Source organism: Anas platyrhynchos, chromosome 1 (genome assembly GCF_047663525.1).
Source record: "Anas platyrhynchos isolate ZD024472 breed Pekin duck chromosome 1, IASCAAS_PekinDuck_T2T, whole genome shotgun sequence".
Classification (NCBI taxonomy): Eukaryota; Metazoa; Chordata; class Aves; order Anseriformes; family Anatidae; genus Anas; species Anas platyrhynchos.
This window is the reverse complement of record NC_092587.1, coordinates 6,381,446-6,399,736: the sequence shown is the minus strand read 5'-3', so window position 1 is coordinate 6,399,736 and position 18,291 is coordinate 6,381,446. Positions and strand designations below refer to the sequence as shown.

Below are 18,291 nucleotides of genomic sequence, written 5' to 3'. Positions count from 1 at the left end.
TCTTCTAGAAAACTTGTGCTTGAAATCTAATCTGACTGATACTTGTTCGGTTTTGTAGCTGATGTACAAGTCTAGCCCACCATCCCAGGGAACCACCTCAGTGCTCTGATAAACCTTAGTCTTTAATTTTTCAAGCAAGTAGTTTAGGAATGGGAGAAATGTCTTGGATGTCTTCACAGGCAGTCATAACACAAAACTGTTCCAGCTGTGTTTGGAAATGGAAAAGATCAAATGTGTGTGGTAGGAAAAGGTTGGTTGTTTCATTTTAATTTTGTCATGGATACGTTATGTTTCTTTGAGTCAACTGTGTGTCAAGATGCTTCTTTTTTTCCTCCATATTTAATAAAAAACAAAATTTTATGTGTTCTGGGTATGAAATTAATGGACCAGAGCTTTGCAATTAAAAACAAGAACCAAAACAAAAAACCAAACCTGCAGAAAACAAAGCTCTAAATGTCCTGCGCCTAAAAAAAAGTAATTCCTTTCTCTATTATCTTGAAACCTTGTTAAATTTTAAAGAGTTCTTAAACTTTTCACTGTGGTCTGTTCATCACAGATTCTTTACTGCATGCACACTTCTTCTATTTGCATTTTTTTTCTAGCAGCAATCCCTGACAAGGGATAAGTTCAGTAAAGAACTGAAAAGAATTTCTTCGTGTCCTGAAGCTCATAGCAGACATTCCAGGAATGCTTTGGGATCCAGGATTTCACCCTTGCCCCTTGAATTCTTCAGTTGATTTGTTGCTGCTTTGGGATGGTTAAAAAAACAGGGAGGACTAATACATGCTGCTGGGGCGGTGGCAAGTCTTCCTCTGCTTCTCCTAGGAACGTTTAAGTATACACATATATGTAAAAATATCTTTGCTAATACTATATATGCATATTATTAAAGGGCATGGTTTGCATAATATGGAGATAAGCATCTCAATTTGTTTATATCAAAGTGACAATTATTTGAATTATTTTTATATTAAAAAATGCATTAAACATTCCAAGCAACCAAAGAATTCAACAAATTCAAATGGCTTAATATTTTGAAAAGAAATAAGAATTTAAGCTTTAACTGAAGATCATGGAAGCACATATTTAAAGATACATTTTTGTGAGTATATCCTTTCATTTATTTATTTTTAACAAAACTCTTCAGCTGTCTACAAGGATGAAGAAACTTTATTTTTCTTATTTTTTTTTTCTTACACCCCTGTATAAAGTTAATCTCAGTGGTCATGTGAGGATTAACTGACTGGGGTTTGCAAAACAGCCTCAACTTTGTGCGTGCTCCCAAAATAGGGTAGAAGCTGAAAGCAGCATTTTGCAACTCCAAAGGTCAGCAGCAGCTTCATGCAGTAGCTGATGCTGTTTCCCTCTCTGTATATCACCCATTTTCTTTTATAAGAAAGCTCTTTAAGACTACAGTTGTGTTTTTCTTAGTAAGAAAAAAAAAAGTCATTGGTTTTTGGAGTTATGGCAGATAGACCTCATGGCTGTGTTTATTTTTTAACCTACGTTGGAAAGCACAGATTATGACTGACCAGCATGTTGACTAGCATATAACATATTGTGGAAAACATAATTGTTTAGGTCTTAAGGCACAAAATGGAAATAGTAGGAAAAAATATATAGTCTGTAGCTTTCCAAAAACTTTTCATCATTCATTGATGGATGGCATCAACTGAATTGTCCTGTTTAATACAGAGCTGTGAAAAGTTTAAGCTTCCATGACACAATTTAAAAAATAAATCAACAATTATTTTAAAGACTTTTTCTTCAATTCACACAATATGAATTATTTTCAGGTATTAATTGGCTACTAGCAAATTGTCTTGTATTAATAATTATCTGAGACCACAAAACCTCTTAATATTGGTTGTTGCTATAACTTATTTCACTTAAACAGTTTTTTCCTCTTCCTACCTCTTCAGTAAATTGAAGCTGGGGCTGTAAGCGTGGTCTGGCTGATACTGCAGTGGGGACTAATATCCAGGGCCCAGCATCATGTTGTTGGGTTGATTTGAGGCTTATTCTGTGTAGTAAAGGGAAGCTTCTCCCTAGTAAAGGGAGAAGAGTTCAGTAAAGTACTAATGGTAGAAAATTTATTTTTTTAATGAAAATTATTAAGAGAGAGAATTATTAAGAGACCTTTATGAAAGCTCTCTTAATAATTTGAGTCAGATTATGGTGCTGCTCTCAGAGTAGCTCCACACTGGCTTTCATGGCATTGCACCAATTTACAGCAGCTGAGAATCTGATTCATGCTTTTACTCTTTATCATGAATCTATTAAAGCAGTGAACATAATTTTAGAATAGTTTGCTAAAGCTAGACATTATTGGGATGCTAGATGCATGTTTCAGATAGCAGAATTCCTGATTCTGCCTTTTCCTAAGATAATGTAGCCTACCTGCTCCTCTCCATCAAACTTTACTCTTTCAATGCATTGCATTTAAAAAAAATGAGGTAGTGGAGCAAAGTGGAGAGCTCAATCAAGAATTGAGATACTCCATTAAATGTTTCCAAATATTTTTTTTTAAAGTTTCTTACTTTTGCCTATAACTTTTTAGTAGGGAGCAATATGATGAGCAACAAGTTAACATCTCGAAGTTTCTTCTTCTTCTTCTTGGTAGTTTATACAGAGCTTTGCTGGAAAACATTACTTCATCACTAGAATATTCTCCATGCATTCCTTAATACTTTCTACAACCTGCTGATTAGAACTGTGTGTCCAAGAACAATAAATCTTAGTTACGCAGCTAACCCTGCTGACCTGGATAGGTACACAGGTGAAGTCTCTTCAGATAAGAGATGTAAGGACTGTTCTCTGCAAAAAAAGAAGTTACTGAGATGCCAAAGTACTCTGGGTAATAGAAATTAAAGAGAGAATTATGGTGGAGTGTAATTATTACATTCTGTAATAATGTACATTTGGTAATAATCACAGAATCACAGAATTTCTAGGTTGGAAGAGACCTCAAGATCATCGAGTCCAACCTCTAACCTAACACTAACAGTCCCCACTAAACCATATCCCTAAGCTCTACATCTAAATAATGAAACAACATTCAAGAAATAGGGATTTTAATGTAATCTTAATTTTAATTTCAATTTTTTAGTGTGTATGTCAAACCTTAAGGAACGAATATTGAGGTTATTAGGCAGGTTGAGATGCTAATGGGACCTACAGCCAGTTTCTGTAGTTCTCTAGGCACAGCACTGCCAAACTCATTAAGTGATGCAGTGATGTGCTAGAGGAGCAATGCAATGTTCCTTCTTAATGGTTCAATTACAAATGTAGCTGTTAATACATTTCATGTGCTGTGGCCATTCATTAGGGGCTTGCTGTTGTCCTGTCCCCTCTCGTCTCCCAAGCTTTGGGAGATGGGGTCAGACCCACTTCTCGGGGTAGCGGCTTCATGTTGCCCACTGCTGGGCAGGAGATGAAGGTTCAGCCTACCTCAGCTGCCAAATCAAGTTTCTATTCAAAAAATAAAATGCAAATAGTCAGATCTCAATATTAGAGAAGAGGTATGTTTCTCTTAATTCCTTTTTCTTCCTACTAAATAGATGAATATACCTCATTTTGACTATGTAGAATTTTTTCATGTGTGTTGTGAAGATTTACTATGAAAACTCAACTCTTATTATAATCCTGCATTGATGGATTCTGCTTTATAGGTGCTGCATTTCCCTGGACTGATTTGGCTCTGAAATATTCATTGCTAATCAAGCTACTGAGGAACTGCTATTAAAAAAAAATAAATTAAATTTCACCTCTAAATAATCTTCCTTCCTTATTGCACCGAGAATTGTTTTTATTTAAGGAGAGAAGTTGAAGTTGTATTGGGTTAGGAACTGAGATTCAGAATGCTTTTTTTAGATTAATCTTCCTAGCATTAGACAAAATCAATATTTTTTTTCCTGCATGCTTTCACAGGAAACAACTACTAAAAGAAAATTTTAATTGTGCTTTGTATGGTGAAGCCTAGTGTGAAAACATGATAGTGATAGACATGTACTAAACAATAATGAAGGGACTTTACAGATTTTGGGACCAGACCCTATTTATTAGTTGTGGATAAACTGAAATGAATCTCTGCTTGCTATTCAGCTGTGAAGTGATGGGGCCTGTGAAACTGTGAACTTGCAGAGACCTGGGTAAAAATAGGCAATCCTATTTCCACAGAACCAACAGCCAAACAGTTTATTGAGCTTGCTGGATGCTTTACTTTGGTGTTATCTGTTCTGACACCTTCCTGGACTTGGATGCAGACATTTGTGTCCAGTCACAGTTGCATTGTGATCTTTTTCTTTCCACTGATGCATTTGAACACATTTCTAAAAGTTGCAATTCCGGGATTGGTATTTGTAGCCCCAAAAGGACAGTAGTAGGATTTTGGGTACATCTTTCTCAGTCATATTTTTGGTGTCTATTTAATTTTGGCTTCCAGTGGACAATAAACAACTTTCCCTGTGTGCTGTGCTTTCATGGCTGCAATAGCATTTAAATCTTTTTGTATCTAGAAGTTACTGATAAGACCTTGTGTGGTTTTAGACTGCTTATTTCAGCTCCTTTACAAAAGTGTTTCAAATATTCTTTTTAATTCAGTCTTGTTCATCTTAGGAAAAGGTGTATTTTTTCCCCGTCATTTTTAAGGAAGTTTAAGACTTGTTTTTTCCTCCTCTCCTGCTATCCTGATCGCAATCTAATGTATGGTTGGTTCTGCTACTCTGCAGGTAGGATCTCCCCATGGCAGGTAGGGGCATTTTGTTGTTATTTTCTATCATTCAGGGCACTGTGGATTATTTTCCAAAACTGGATCACAGATGAACCCCTTTCTTTAGTTTATTCTTAGGACTGGAGTCGAAATTTGAATTTTAAATCCCTTCCAATGTGTTAGTGCAGGCTGTCACTTCCACGATTCTCAGCAGATACAGAAAGAAGTGAAGTGACTGCAGCCCTGCAGATTTAATTGCGAACACAAGTAAAGCTGCAGGAGAAATCTGCCAGCTAAGGACAAACAGTGTGCTTCTGTTAACATCTTCCATTTCTTGATTTGAGTAAAAGATCACCCACTGTGTATTGGGAATTCAGGAACCACTTCTTGTTATGAGAAGAGCTAGTAGGTAGCACACGTGAAAATGTCAGTGAGTATGATAACATAGGATTTAATTTATACAAAATATATAAAGTGGTGTGCTTTGGTTTGAAGTTACTGCTCAAACAGCATGTAAAGATTTAACACAATCATTATTACCTACATTTCCTACTATGTTTACTGTTTATAGAAGACTAAAGGATGTAGGGAATGGCCTGAATATGCTTCATTGACAGTGATTATTAAGAGTGCTGAATGAGGTCTGGGTGATGGATGTTTTTTTTCTTGAAGTGCAGTGATGCTGCTGATCTTGACCCAAATGAAAGACCCTCCAAAACAGAATCTTAGACTGCAGAATATTGTTTTATAGAAGAAGCAAGTGTAGGTACATAAAGTGTTGAATTTCAGCAGCAAACAAATTTGTGCTGCTGGAACACTACTGTCGTATTTCATTGATGTCAGAATATACGTTGCATAGCACATTAGTTTTAGTACAGATGAAGCTGCCAACATGCAAGTCCTGGATTATTATTAATACATGATGTAAGTGATCTACATATTAACTACCCTTCAAGCAATACTTAAAAGCAATCTACATATATAAGGAAAAAAAAACAACACTTTTTTATATGTTTATATATTGAGTATAAATCAAATGCAAGGCAAAGAGATTTATTCTTTTTCATTTGTCTTTAGTCACTTTAGGGCTATAAGGTGGCTTTACCTTTTTGTATTTTTTCTTTTTAATATTTTTTTTCAAGACACTTGGAATTTGATTCTGAGAAGACATTTTTAACCTCAGTGATTGCATATATTCAATTAAAATGACATCAGATAACTAGAAATGCTGCTCTGCTCAATTATGTGGATTATAGATTTTCTCAAAGGTCTTCTGATTCCAAGCTGGAAAAACTTTAAAGTTTCTCTATAGAACGTACCTGTCCCTAATGATAGAGATTTAATGGAATTTGGTAAATCTTTTAATTTATCTCTGGGAGTTTGCTGTGCTGCAGACTTCTGGACAGGGGCTACATATTCATGGCATTGCGCTGTGCTTGTTGGCAGCAACGTCAACAGAATCCACAAATAATAATTGTAACTAAAATGTAGTCACGAAATCACATCTGATCCAATCTTTTGCCAGCACTAAATTCTTTCTTGCAGCATATTTCCTGATAATTATATTGTGGGATATCACGTTGGCTTATCCTGTATGTTAATTAATTGCTTTGGCTTGCTTATTAATTCTAACAAAACTTCGGAAAGCTGTTTTCTAGTCTGCTGCAGACACCACCCCCATACTGTGCAAAGGTTAGCTGGTGAAATTTAGAGTGGATGGTAGCAGTAGCAGAGCCCCAATTATTTTGATAGACACACAATCAGAATTGTGATTTGTATAAATAAAATACGTAATGGGAAGGAGGAGGAAGTGATCCATGGAGTTCTATCTGTAGAAAATCCATCATTTAGTTTCAAACCCAACTTGCTTTCTTTTTAATATTCTCAGAAATCTTTTCCATGTATTATTGGTTTTGAAAATGACACTGTTGCCTTTAATTTCCATTCAAAGGCTGGAAGATTAAATCAATTAATCAAAATCAGATTTTTTTCTGAAAAATTAACTTGTTTGGACTAAAAGATGTGAATTCGACATTGTCTGAATTGTGCTTTAGATTTGTGCTTTAAAGAGTAGAACAATTTAATCCTATGTCTAAAGAAAGGCATGCAGTTGAAATACTGTTTTGGTTTTACTTGTAAGGATTAATTAGCTTTTTTCAGTTGACTTCATAAGACAGTTTGCTTTATAGTCCATATCGTGGCAGTAATTTAATGCAGACAGGGAAATAATCATTCTAAGTAGCATTGTTATGTGTCTGGTGGTTTACGCAGTCTTATTTATCTTCCCTACAGTAAGATGACTGTGCAACACTTGTCACCTAACCTTTGAACAGAGATCAGCAGCTATATGGTATGACGTGAGGCAGGAAGAGCTGCCTGGGCTGATATGGAGATATACAAAATAAGGCTGCATTCTGTTGCAATGCACAGTTTCATGTATTCATAATATATTTTTTTATTTATAGGTGTTCCCGGCTGTGGCAGGGGGGTTGGAACTAGCTGATCTTTGAGGTCCCTTCCAACCAAACCATTCTGATTATTGCTTTGATGGTTTTATGTGCCCTGCATCAGAAGCTGAAGGAGAGGCAGACCTAAAAGAGCATCTAGTCAGTGTGTTTGCTGTTGTAGAGTTGGTTTCCCAGTGTGAAGATACTCATTTTTTGTCCAGTAATGCTATAGACTTGTACAACTCACTCCTGATGAATTATTGCACAGCCTAATAACTGTTCATGCCTGGGAAGATCTACTTCTTCCTAATATAATTAAGTTCCAAAATGTTGTTGCAATTTGTAACTCAACCATTTGAGTTATATATTGTACAACATTTTCATATGCACTCAGACTTTTCGTGTTCAAATGTCAATTGAATTCTCCATTTGTTCCCACTTTTCATAAACTTAACTTGATGACCCCTTTGGATTTTGGTTCTACACTATTATTTTTTTTTTTTTTGTAGATATTTCACTCACATATTCCTTGATCAAAGCAATTTCAGAAAGAGTCAAAACCCAAGGCTGGATTTTTTTCAGGAGTTCCATCCAATTCATTCTTCTGGTTGGTAGCAAATGTGTTTTCCTCTTGGCTTGAAACACTTAACGTTGCATCACAACTGAAAAAGTGAACCCACTGCATCTACTTCTTTGTGATTGAGTAATGAGACCTTGAAGATAAGTGTTCTGCAAGAAACATTTCCCACGTTGTATTTAATATGTGATGCCAAATATGGTTTCATAACACTTTTCAGTTAAAATGTGCATGCCAGGTGATGCTTTTGCACTTAGTAATGTGTTGAGGGTGGCTTGAGAAAATAATTAGGAAATGCTGTGAGAAGCTATTTTATGGAAGGACTGCACCACAGCTTTCATTTTGCTTTTTTGTGTCCTTTCAGTACTTAAAGGGGTCTTATAAAAAGGATGTAGAGGTTCTCTTTACTCAGGTAGATAATGATAGGACAAGGGGAATGGTCTTAAACTTAAGAGGGTAGTTTTAGACTAGATATTAGGAGGAAATTCTTCACTCAGAGGGCGGTGAGGCCCTGGCCCAGGCTGCCCAGAGGAGCTGTGGCTGCCCCATCCCTGGCAGTGCCCAAGGCCAGGCTGGATGGGGCTTTGGGCAGCCTGGGCTGCTGGGAGGTGTCCCTGCCCATGGCAGGGGGTGGCACTGGGGGGGCTTTGAGGTCTCTTCCAATCCTAACCATTCTGGGATTTTATGAGGATTTGCATTTTTTAATATACATGTGATAGTGAATTCAGCAATATAGGAATATGGAAACTAACTGACAAAATTTGATGTATTTTTTATTTCTTTTCAATCTAAGAATGACTTGCAAACATGAATATTTTGCAACACTTTCAGGCTGAAGAAGCCCAAGGTTCTTCACAGGGCACGGGCTAATTCTGGGCTAAGCAAGGCTGCAGCAGGTAGGGAGGGGGATTAAGAAGGTGGTGGGTTTAGAACTAGGAGTTAAGAGATGAAAATTTCTCATGAAATTTTCAGCCGACAAAGAAATTTGAACATAACTGCAAACAAGCTTAGGAGAAGAATAAATCTAGTGAGTGAACTAATATGAGGAAGTCTTTCCTTTTGTTTCTGTTGAACAAATATATCAGTGCTATTTAAAGAAGGCCGATATAAGTGGCAGCAGTTGGTGGGTGACTGTGAGCCTGTGAAGTCTGAGACTGTTTTCAGCGTATTTCAGCTACTCATGGGAGCTAATTACAACATACAGCTTAATGGTCAAATCACAGATCTGCACATGTAGCTTTCTGATGTGTCAGATCTCTATGTAATTCAGATTAATATTTCTTTTTAACAGCTATCTTGAAAAAATGAGTGAAAAACTGTATTAGCCATCGTGGCAGAGATGTAAAATCCATCTATCATTTGGAAGCTAATTAAAACAAAACAAAGCCTGAGCATTCTCAATCAAAACCTTATTTGCCCACATGAAATCCTGGTTATTTGGACTCTAGGTTGCTTTTCCTTCACATGAAATTCTCCCAGGAAAGCAATAGGAGGCTAGGCTGCAGGACGGGAAGAGGACTTCCAGCAGGTGCTGCAGAGCACTGCCAGTGAGGACCCCATGTATGGGCCCTGATCCTGGTGAGACCCCGCAGTCTGTTCCCTATTCATGAGATGTCTTTGAAGGGCCTTCTGGTAGGAAACCAGCACACCTCCGTGTGGGCTGTCCTCTCTGTCAGAGCCAGGATTTAATCTCACCTTACTTTGTGCCTGGGGTGAAGGCACGGACCAGCCGTAACAATTCTTGGTTCCCGTCTGATTACGTTGCCTTTACCCAAGTTAGATCTTCCTTGACTCTGGTCCATGTGGTGCTAAGGCTGTGTTTCTGCCAAATGACACCTTATGTACATGGGTTCAGTTAAAAGCTGCCCCATGCCTTCTCTTTCGGATTTCAGGTACTGTATGGTGCTGCGCTAATTACGTTAATCAGCCCTGCTTTTCTTCTCCATATCCCCTGCATGAATATTACTGGAGCTATTAAAGGGAAGCAGTCCTCTCAGGCCAGGATGTGGCTAATTTAATACTGTTTACCACTCACCTTAGTACTTGGTGAAGAGCTCAGATAGAGAAATGCAGGTTTAAAAAGGCTGTGGAAGGAGGAAGAAGATTCAGTGTTAAATAACTGAAGGTATAAAAAATGAGACGGAGGGGGAAGATTGGAACACTTCCAGTCTACTAAAATTAGGTTAATAGATGGGACTTTTGTGTCCAAAGTGACATAAACACATCTTTTTTTAGAGAAAAAATGATGCTTCTGCATAGAAAATAAATACAGTAAAAGGAGATGTATTTATTTCAAATGTCTTTAGCAGGTCGAGAGTTGGTTTGCTCATTATGCCTTTCCTTAAGTCCTTACATGACAGATTTGAATATTATGTATGTGAGTACGTGGGCGTCATCAGTGCAGCCTCGTTAATTGAGCACGGGATCTCCAGGAACTCCCTCCTGCGTTCCAGGCCCGTGAGTTATGGAGCAGCCCCGGGCAAGGTGCTCCTCCACTCCCTGCTGTCGTCCTCCTGCTCAGCTGGAAGCAGCATCTTGGGGAATGAAAATCAGGGCCGGCGTAATGTGCTCCCATGGCATTTCGATGCCTGAAGTGTGTGGGTGCCTGGTATTAGCACACAAGCAATGTGATGATAAATTTGCTGCTGGGTTAATACAGCCAGGCAGTAGGGGATCTGCTTGCCGGGACAAAGCACATCCAGCTTTGCTTTCTATTTGTCCTTCTGAGGTTATTTAAAAGCTAGCAGAGAGCATTTCCATAATAAATTATTGTCAATTGTCCGTTCCTTTGTGAGAAAATGAGATTGGAGTAATTTCTCATGTGATTACTTTCTGTGCCAGATTAGAAAACGGGCAGCTGAGCTGTCCAGTGGTTCCAGTTCAGCAGAGCAGGAGCTGGGTCCTGTGTGGGTATGCAGGGACCTGGAGCCATCAGCTCGGTGCCTGACATGCTGGTGACAGCACCAGGAAGAAAAAGAGTCTCTTGTACGGGCAGCCAGCTGCTTGTGTGACCTTGCATGGCCATGAAGAATGCAGTGCCTGTGCTCCTCTTGCTGCCTCAGTGAGCCTGACTCTTCTGGTAGTGTAGCTCAGTTGGAAGGGACCTTCGAAGATCGTCTAGTCCAGCTGCTCGTGCATGCAGCCACGGGGATCACTCAAATTTAGCGTGAGGAGAGGAGAAGAGGTCATTAAAGAACTGAAAATTCAAAGTGAAGTTTGAAAGACATAGCAATCTTCGTAATTAAAAACAAAAAATTAAAGCAGATTAGCAAATACATTTTTTTTTTCTTCCCACTTGCTTATTATATTCATGTTTTTTCAACTTCTGTTCAGATTTCTAGGTGATATTTGCCACACACAGAGCCTGATTTCAGTTTGTTAGTTTAATTACATGGGGATGTACACAATGATGCACATCACATCTTCAGGTGGTACTAGATGTAGGCTTTTTCTAGCATGTTAGACACTGAGACTTTCATCAGTTTACATTGGGTTTTGGTGTTACTCTTCAAGAAAACTCTCAGATACTTGGGAAGTGCTTCAAAATGAACTGATTATGCTTTTTGCTGGTCAAAAGATAAGCTCTGCTGGTTTTTAAATTAGTTCCTAAGGTATGTACTGGAAACTTAGACTTGTTTGGACTCCAAAATTTGTTTTTTGTAGGCTCCAAAATGTTGATTTGAACAAGATTTTTCATTAGGTAAAGTAATTCAGATGTATTTCATTATTCAACTAAAACTTCTGAATTTGAAACTGCGTCTCTTAAGTCTTTAAATAAAATAAAATATAAATATAACTTAACTGTTTTGTGTTGGACTATTCTTATATTGGCTTCATCAACATAGGAGGGAAGGCAGATTTCAATTTCCATCTCAACTTCTGCAGTTTTTCCCATTAAGGATATTTTTCACCCTTGCACAGATTTAATACTGGTCTAAACTGGTGGGTTTTAGTGTCCTCACCAGAGACATCTGTGATGATGTGAGTAATTATTCTTTCAAAATATTAAGACTTAGTAAGGACTCTTCTTTTTACTCTTCTGTTTTTTCTTGTTCTTATTGGGAAGGATTTATTTTGTCCCTTTTAAAGGTGGGTTTTGTTGGCTATGTTATTTATCTGATCTGCAGAGCAGAAAAGGGGAGCCTTGCTGCTTAGATGAGCTGCTATGTTTTCAGGAGCTGCAGATGATGCATACAAAGGAAGGAAGTCTCATTTGGCATCAAAGCGGTTTAGTTACTTTTGATATGAAAAACATAGGTTTCTTTGATAAGAAAAACATAAGTTAGAGCCCTCAGAATGAAACTAAAATAATATAAAGCCAGAAAATATCTGATAAAAGGCTGCTTTTCAAGTTTTTTCTTCATAACCCGTCTTTTTAGTTAGGTTAAGAAGTGAAATAAATTTATTTTAAAATATTAATTAGATACCTACTAATAAAACTTTTTGTCACCTTCTCCCTGTTGATCAGAGTGAAAATTTTAAACTTAAAAAAAAAAAAGTTAACTCTCCTAAGTCAAGCAAAGTCTCTGTGCCTTTCACAGGGTGCAATAGAAAAGAAGGGAAAACTTTTTAAGGGGTATTTTAATTATTTTAATTATATGGTCAAGTAAATGAAGCTGTTTAGGTTAAAAATGCACGGAATGGAGTTCAGATTCTCAGGTTTGGGAATAGCTGGATTTCTAAAAAATAAAGCTGCACACAAAATATGCAATGGTTTGAAAAATTTTCATTAAAACAACTTTTAATTTAAAATGGCTGTGTATGTTTAAAGAAAATTCTGGTTTCAGGTTGAGTAGTACAGCCCAGGGTGCTTTAACAGAAAAATTATTATGATTATGATTAATTATTGTTCTGGTAAAGTCCTCTTCCCTTGAAGTTCTGCAGTGTGTTCTGATTTAGAAGTTTCAATATTAATTTTATTTTTTTTACTTAAAACGTGAATCTTATTGTGTTTAAAAACTAAATTCCAAGGGTTCCTGCGTACCATGTCATACCTGTCTGAAGCTGAGACTTCTTGTTTACTCGTTCATTACTACATATTGCTATTATAGAAGATCACTTGTAATGTGACATGGACAAAATGATTTTTTTTTTGTAGATTAATGTGAATTTTTTTCTTTGTTTTCAGTCCAGAAGAGCTTCCTGTCCACGATGCAGCAATAGAGAAGGTAAGTTCAGCGTCCTCCAGTTTTTTAACTAGGAAGCGAACTCTTACAGATTCATGATTTTTTAAAAATATAAATTGTTGTGAAATTAGGAGATGAAACGTTTTAGTGATTTGCATTCCTGGAGAAACATGATGGAAGTCCCAGAAGGCCTGTGTCCCTCGAGGCCTTGTTAACTAGCCTCCAGATCCCTTGGGGGCCCACACGATAATGTCATTACTAGTTGCAGCAAGACATAGATTTTCCTCACCCATCATGTGATCGAGCTATTTACGTTATTTATTTATGTAAACAGAGCTATTTAACAAATCCTGCCCGGCCCTGCCCTGACCCTGACGGGGACCCAGCTGGCAGGCACTTGTCCGAGGTGAGCAGCATCATGGCAGTGCCACAGCTGTCGTCAGCTGCACTGGCCAGGGGATTTGGCCAAGTGAGGTGGCACCTCTGGTGCTGAGGCATCTGCTGCCTTCCCCTGGCATGTGCAGCTTGCTTTTCTATAGAAACAGTGACGGGTGACCTGGATGTCACTCACTGCAGCGTGATTACAGCCTTGTAATACTGAGTTGACAAGCCAGGGGTGTTGTAGATGTATGTGTAAGACCCATCAACAGGCAGTGCAGGCCACAGTCCAAAAGGCCTCCCACTGTGGGAGGATGCTGGAGGACAAGTCTGGGAGCTGACCTTTTGATTTTATTGAGCTTTTATTAAAATCATTGGGAACCAAGTATCTGCTTGTCTGGGCGTAGATGTGTGCCTTTCAATACTGTGGGCATTTTCTGTCAGTCCCCTTCTTATCTCTAGGACTTGATCAGATTCGTACTGATCTGTATCACCAGAAAACTCATTGTGAAACGCTGAAAGCTGTAAGTTTAGTCCTCTCTCTTGGCTGCACAAATCATTAGTGTTTGGAAGAGGGGTGGAGTGACTTGTCTTAAGGAAGCTCAGCTCTGAGGACTTGGAGCAACATTTCCATATGTGAAGTACTTTGAGCTTCTGTGGAGAAGCCAAAAGGGGATCAGTACGGGGCTAGCAAGAAGTGTTTCTCAGAAGTGAACTTCTGAGTCCCTTTTGTTTTTGCAGCAGTTCAAGTGTATTTCTGCACACGCAGCCTGAAATAAGTTGCATTTTCCTGCCATGTTCCATTACATTTAATAACACAGTAAGACTATATATAATTTCATTTCCATCAGGACACAGCAGGGTGGTGAGCCTATGAGCATAAACATTAGACAGCTTGCAATTATTGTGGTACATGTGTTTTGAAGCTCTGTTTCGCTGTGACTATGTTGTTAGCCTTAAATTATTGGGTGAAAACAGTGTCTCAGTTCTTTGTCCCATATTTTATTCATGCTGTCTCAGACAAAATGTCAGCATAGAAACTGTATTTATTGAATCAATGTTAAGTTGCAAACCTAGTTTCTTTTTATAATCGTGCAGTAATGCTCCTGTGTTAGACTCCTGGTTGTACTCCTGATGATATCCTGACCTCTGCTGGTTTGAGGCTTATCTGCCTTCTATCAGTGGTGGTTGAGGCTTTGCTATTTTCAAATACCATTCACAGGACAATGAATGTGTCATGTTGATAGAGGCTAACACTGGAAGCTTTCTGTGCAATATCTGTTAAAGTTTTTGCTTTTTTTTTGCTTTAACTTTGAATTAAAACCAAAACAAAACAAAAACAACACAGAAAACATGAGTTCCTAACTCATGCTTTGATTTAACTTGCAGCTTAGCTAAAGGGTTGTGCATATCCTTGTGACTTTTAAATCTCCATTCTTCATATACATCCTAACGTCAAGCTGAAGCTGGGGTTGTGCACACGTTTGTGCTCATGTTTTTGCCTGTAATACTTTTAGAATAGGTGTTATTGCTGTGAATGCAGTGTACCTTTGATGCTTTGTTTACCTCGCTGGGCATTTGATGACTTAAATGTGCCAAGCCATTGTCCTGCTTTATGAACTAATCTTCATGTGAATCACACAGCACATCTGAGCTAAAGCTAGGGGAGGAAAGATGAACCAGAAGAGAAAGGCGGACAGGGAACTGACCTCAGGAAATCTGGAGTCTGTGTCAGACTGTTTATGAAGTGCTATGAAATGCTTTGTAAGGCATTTTCAGTGCTGTGGGTTTTTTGTCTTTGATTTACTTGATTGTACATCAGAGAGCAGGTCCAGTGAGTTCTGGTTTTGTTGAGGCTCCTGCTGCAGCCTTGCTGTAAGGCTCAGCTCTAGCACGCTTGCCATCGAGGAAGGAAGAGCGCTGCACAAAAGATGCAGCCAAAAGTGCTTGCCAGCAGAACTTCACGCTTCGTGTTCTCATTAGTGTATTATTTACTGACACGAGAGTGAGAAACCTTTTCTTATTCAGTCAGGGATTCTGTTGTTCCCTATGGCAAGAATGCTTCAAAGTGGATAACGTACTCAGAAGAGAGATAAATGGATTTTTTTTTTGGTGACAACTACATGGAACTTGCCTAAAAGAGCAGCAGCAGCAGCCCTCTATTCTGCAATGAGCTGCTTCAGATCTATTCGTGTATTTGGTGGCGCACCTGCTAGACATGAAAGTGAACATAATTCAGCCTTTAAAAAAAATAGCTAAAAGTTCTCAACAACTGAACACAGAAAAAATAATTGCTATTTTGAGTACGGCAGCATTGCTTGAGTACTGGGATAAATTGACACAGAAGGCATAAAAGCTTGAACAAACATACAATTGAAGTGAGCTTCTGGCTCAAAAGACCAAAAATCTTGAAAGTAGATCAAACATGCAAACAAAAAGACTGTAGGAACAGGTAGATTTTTATTTTTCTTACCAATTATCTAAACAACCTGTTGAGGGCAGAGACCTTTTCTAACTTGACAGCAGTGTTATTCGAGCAGTGGAAACTACGCCTAGAGACCATCTACCTCTGATATGCTAAAAATGCTGATTTCGTACAGAGGTTCAGAGTGTGGAAGAGAATCAGAAGCAATAACGTGAAACCTATCAGATTTGGGAAGCAGTAGTTTTTGTACGGTTTCCTTCTAACCTAACTCTTCAGAAAGGGCTTTAAATATTATTTGAAAAAATAAGAAGTGCTTGAGACTTTACTAAATACAGCATGGAGCCTGAACAAGAATGTGAGCAGTTGATTGCAACGTGAAGAGCTAGATACGTAAGATTGAGATGGTAGAAGCAATTATTTCCACCTAACTTACACTTCTGTTGGACGGGTGGAAATAAAAGTAACTGTTCAAATAGCAACAACAAAACACAAAACCAAAACCCCTTTATTTCCAAGATGTTTTATGGACTGAATCAGGGTTGGGATGGATCTAAGCAGTCACCAAGTTGCAGTTCTGTTAGTTGAAGGCTTTGTGATCCTGGATTAAACATTCCTTTCCCATTTTATTGTGTTGGTAGACAAGAAAGAATACATAAAATCTGATGAGCAGTAAAAGCGAGAAGTACATTTAGAATTCAGTTGAGACTATAAGTAATAGTTTTCATTTATGTTATCCCCCACACTTTAGATATAAAGTATTAATAAGTTTCCAGTGTCCTGCAGAAATTACTCTGAATATTCTTACATCGATTTATCGCTGACCATATGAATCAGAACATCCTTCCTGTCTTACCAAGAATTGACGTGGAGGAGCTGGGCTTTACCAAACCCCAGAATATTCAGGTTTGACGAGAAAGCAGTAACCACAGACAAGTTTTCTGCTTCAGCTTTTTCACTGTTCCTGGAAAATCCTCAGCTCCAAGGCATTATGCAGCAGTTGAAATAGTTTCATAAAAAACAACCTCACTTCCCCCACAGACATCAGAGTTAATAGTTAGCTTTCTAGAGTAATTAGGGAGATGTAGCCTTCTTTACAGCGTGTAAAACTGGGCTGTAAAAATAGTACTTCTTCTTATCATCCAGACTAACTTAGTATGGATTTTTGACTGTGAAAAGCCAAAGTGCCAGGAAACTCTAGGAACTAAAACAGCTAATTGTGTCTTGATTAAAGAAGGCTCTGATTTCAGAGCCAGCTAACTTAAAATGCTTGCAGCAGAAATTGCAGCCTGAAACATTACTGAGTATAGGAGCAAGGTTTTTTTTTTTTTTTTTTTTTGTATTTGTCAAAAGGGTGTAGAGAAGAAACTTCTACAAATCTTGAACTTAAAACGTCCCCAAAAACAGGCAGACAAAGACCAGCAGAAACCTTTGTTGTCAGCACTATGTAAAATAGTGCTTTGTAAGAGGAATTTAATTTAACTGATGTTAGTCTTTGTTGATGTTCTTAGATGTGAGTAGACCAGAAGTTGATGATACTATAATAATTTTTTTCTCAATATTAAAAAAAGTACATTAAATAAGTAATTTTGAATGTATTCATCTTGAAAAGATTTTAAAACATATTCTGATTTCATTTCAGCAAAAGCACCTTGAAATCGAAAGAACTACAAAATGGCTTAAGATGCTGAAAAGCTGGGAGAAATACAAGAATAGTGAAAAGGTAAAGTTACGCCTGCTTTTTCTTTAGTTATCGCTTCCAAATGAATATGTAACCTTAAATTAGGATGTCTTATTTTCTGATTATAAAAATACACATTTTTTTTCCAAATGCAAGAAATTTCGAAGGACAATATCGTGTCTGCTCATCATTCCCAGTAATGGTGTGTTGCACTGCATTGTGCTTGTGCCGTGGGTTCAAAACTAGGACCACATAGTGTCCTGCGTTCACAGGACTGCAGAATAATTTGTGGATGAAGCCTTGCCTTGTCTCGTCTTGCAGTTAGTTGGTGTGTATCAGAAGTTGTATTTGATTACACCTTGAGAATGGGAAGGAAGGGAAAAAAAATGAAAATCAGTGTGAGCTTGAAAAGAGGGAATACATTTAAATGGGAATAGCTGAACTCTGCAGAAACCATACAACCCTCTTTCAATGGTTGTGAATTTTAACATGAGGATGTTTTTTTAATTAATTTGTATGCTGGATATTGTAGTAATTAATATTTAAAGTTATGCCAGCAGTACCTCAAAAGAATCTTACTAAGATCTGAGAGGTTTTTTATTATTAATCTTATTTTCTTCTATGGTTTCCTTTTTATTTATTTTTTGCAACTTAGGTTTACTGAACAGCCTAGGATGTCTTCTGTTCACTGAAAACTGTCTTAAATAACTCTCCAAGGAAACTGATTAGTCATAATGTGGGGTATTTTGTGGGGCACTTGATGTTTACCTTTTCATGCTTGCCAGCGGAGATATCTTAGGATATCCCAAGATATCCTTTGCTAAAAGGAGAGTTTCACTGTGTAAGTTTCAAAGCAAAAAGTATAGGAAGCCATCCTGTGCCTTATTATCCCTTACAGGAGGAAAAAGTCTGTTTTTCTGTAAATCATCTGCAACACAGCATTCATAAT

The 18,291-nt window shown here is 37.8% G+C and overlaps 1 protein-coding gene across 9 annotated transcripts in view; it reads left to right on the top strand.

Moving 5' to 3' along the window:
• Positions 1-18,291, top strand: part of USP6NL (USP6 N-terminal like) — a 118,286-nt gene that overhangs the window by 62,437 nt on the left and 37,558 nt on the right. For all 9 annotated transcript variants that reach the window (XM_027460736.3, XM_072044299.1, XM_021270915.4 and 6 more), the window contains 2 exons: positions 12,864-12,903; positions 17,304-17,384. In XM_027460736.3, the coding sequence (XP_027316537.1) occupies positions 12,864-12,903; positions 17,304-17,384 (121 nt within the window). The remainder of the gene's footprint in view (positions 1-12,863; positions 12,904-17,303; positions 17,385-18,291) is intronic.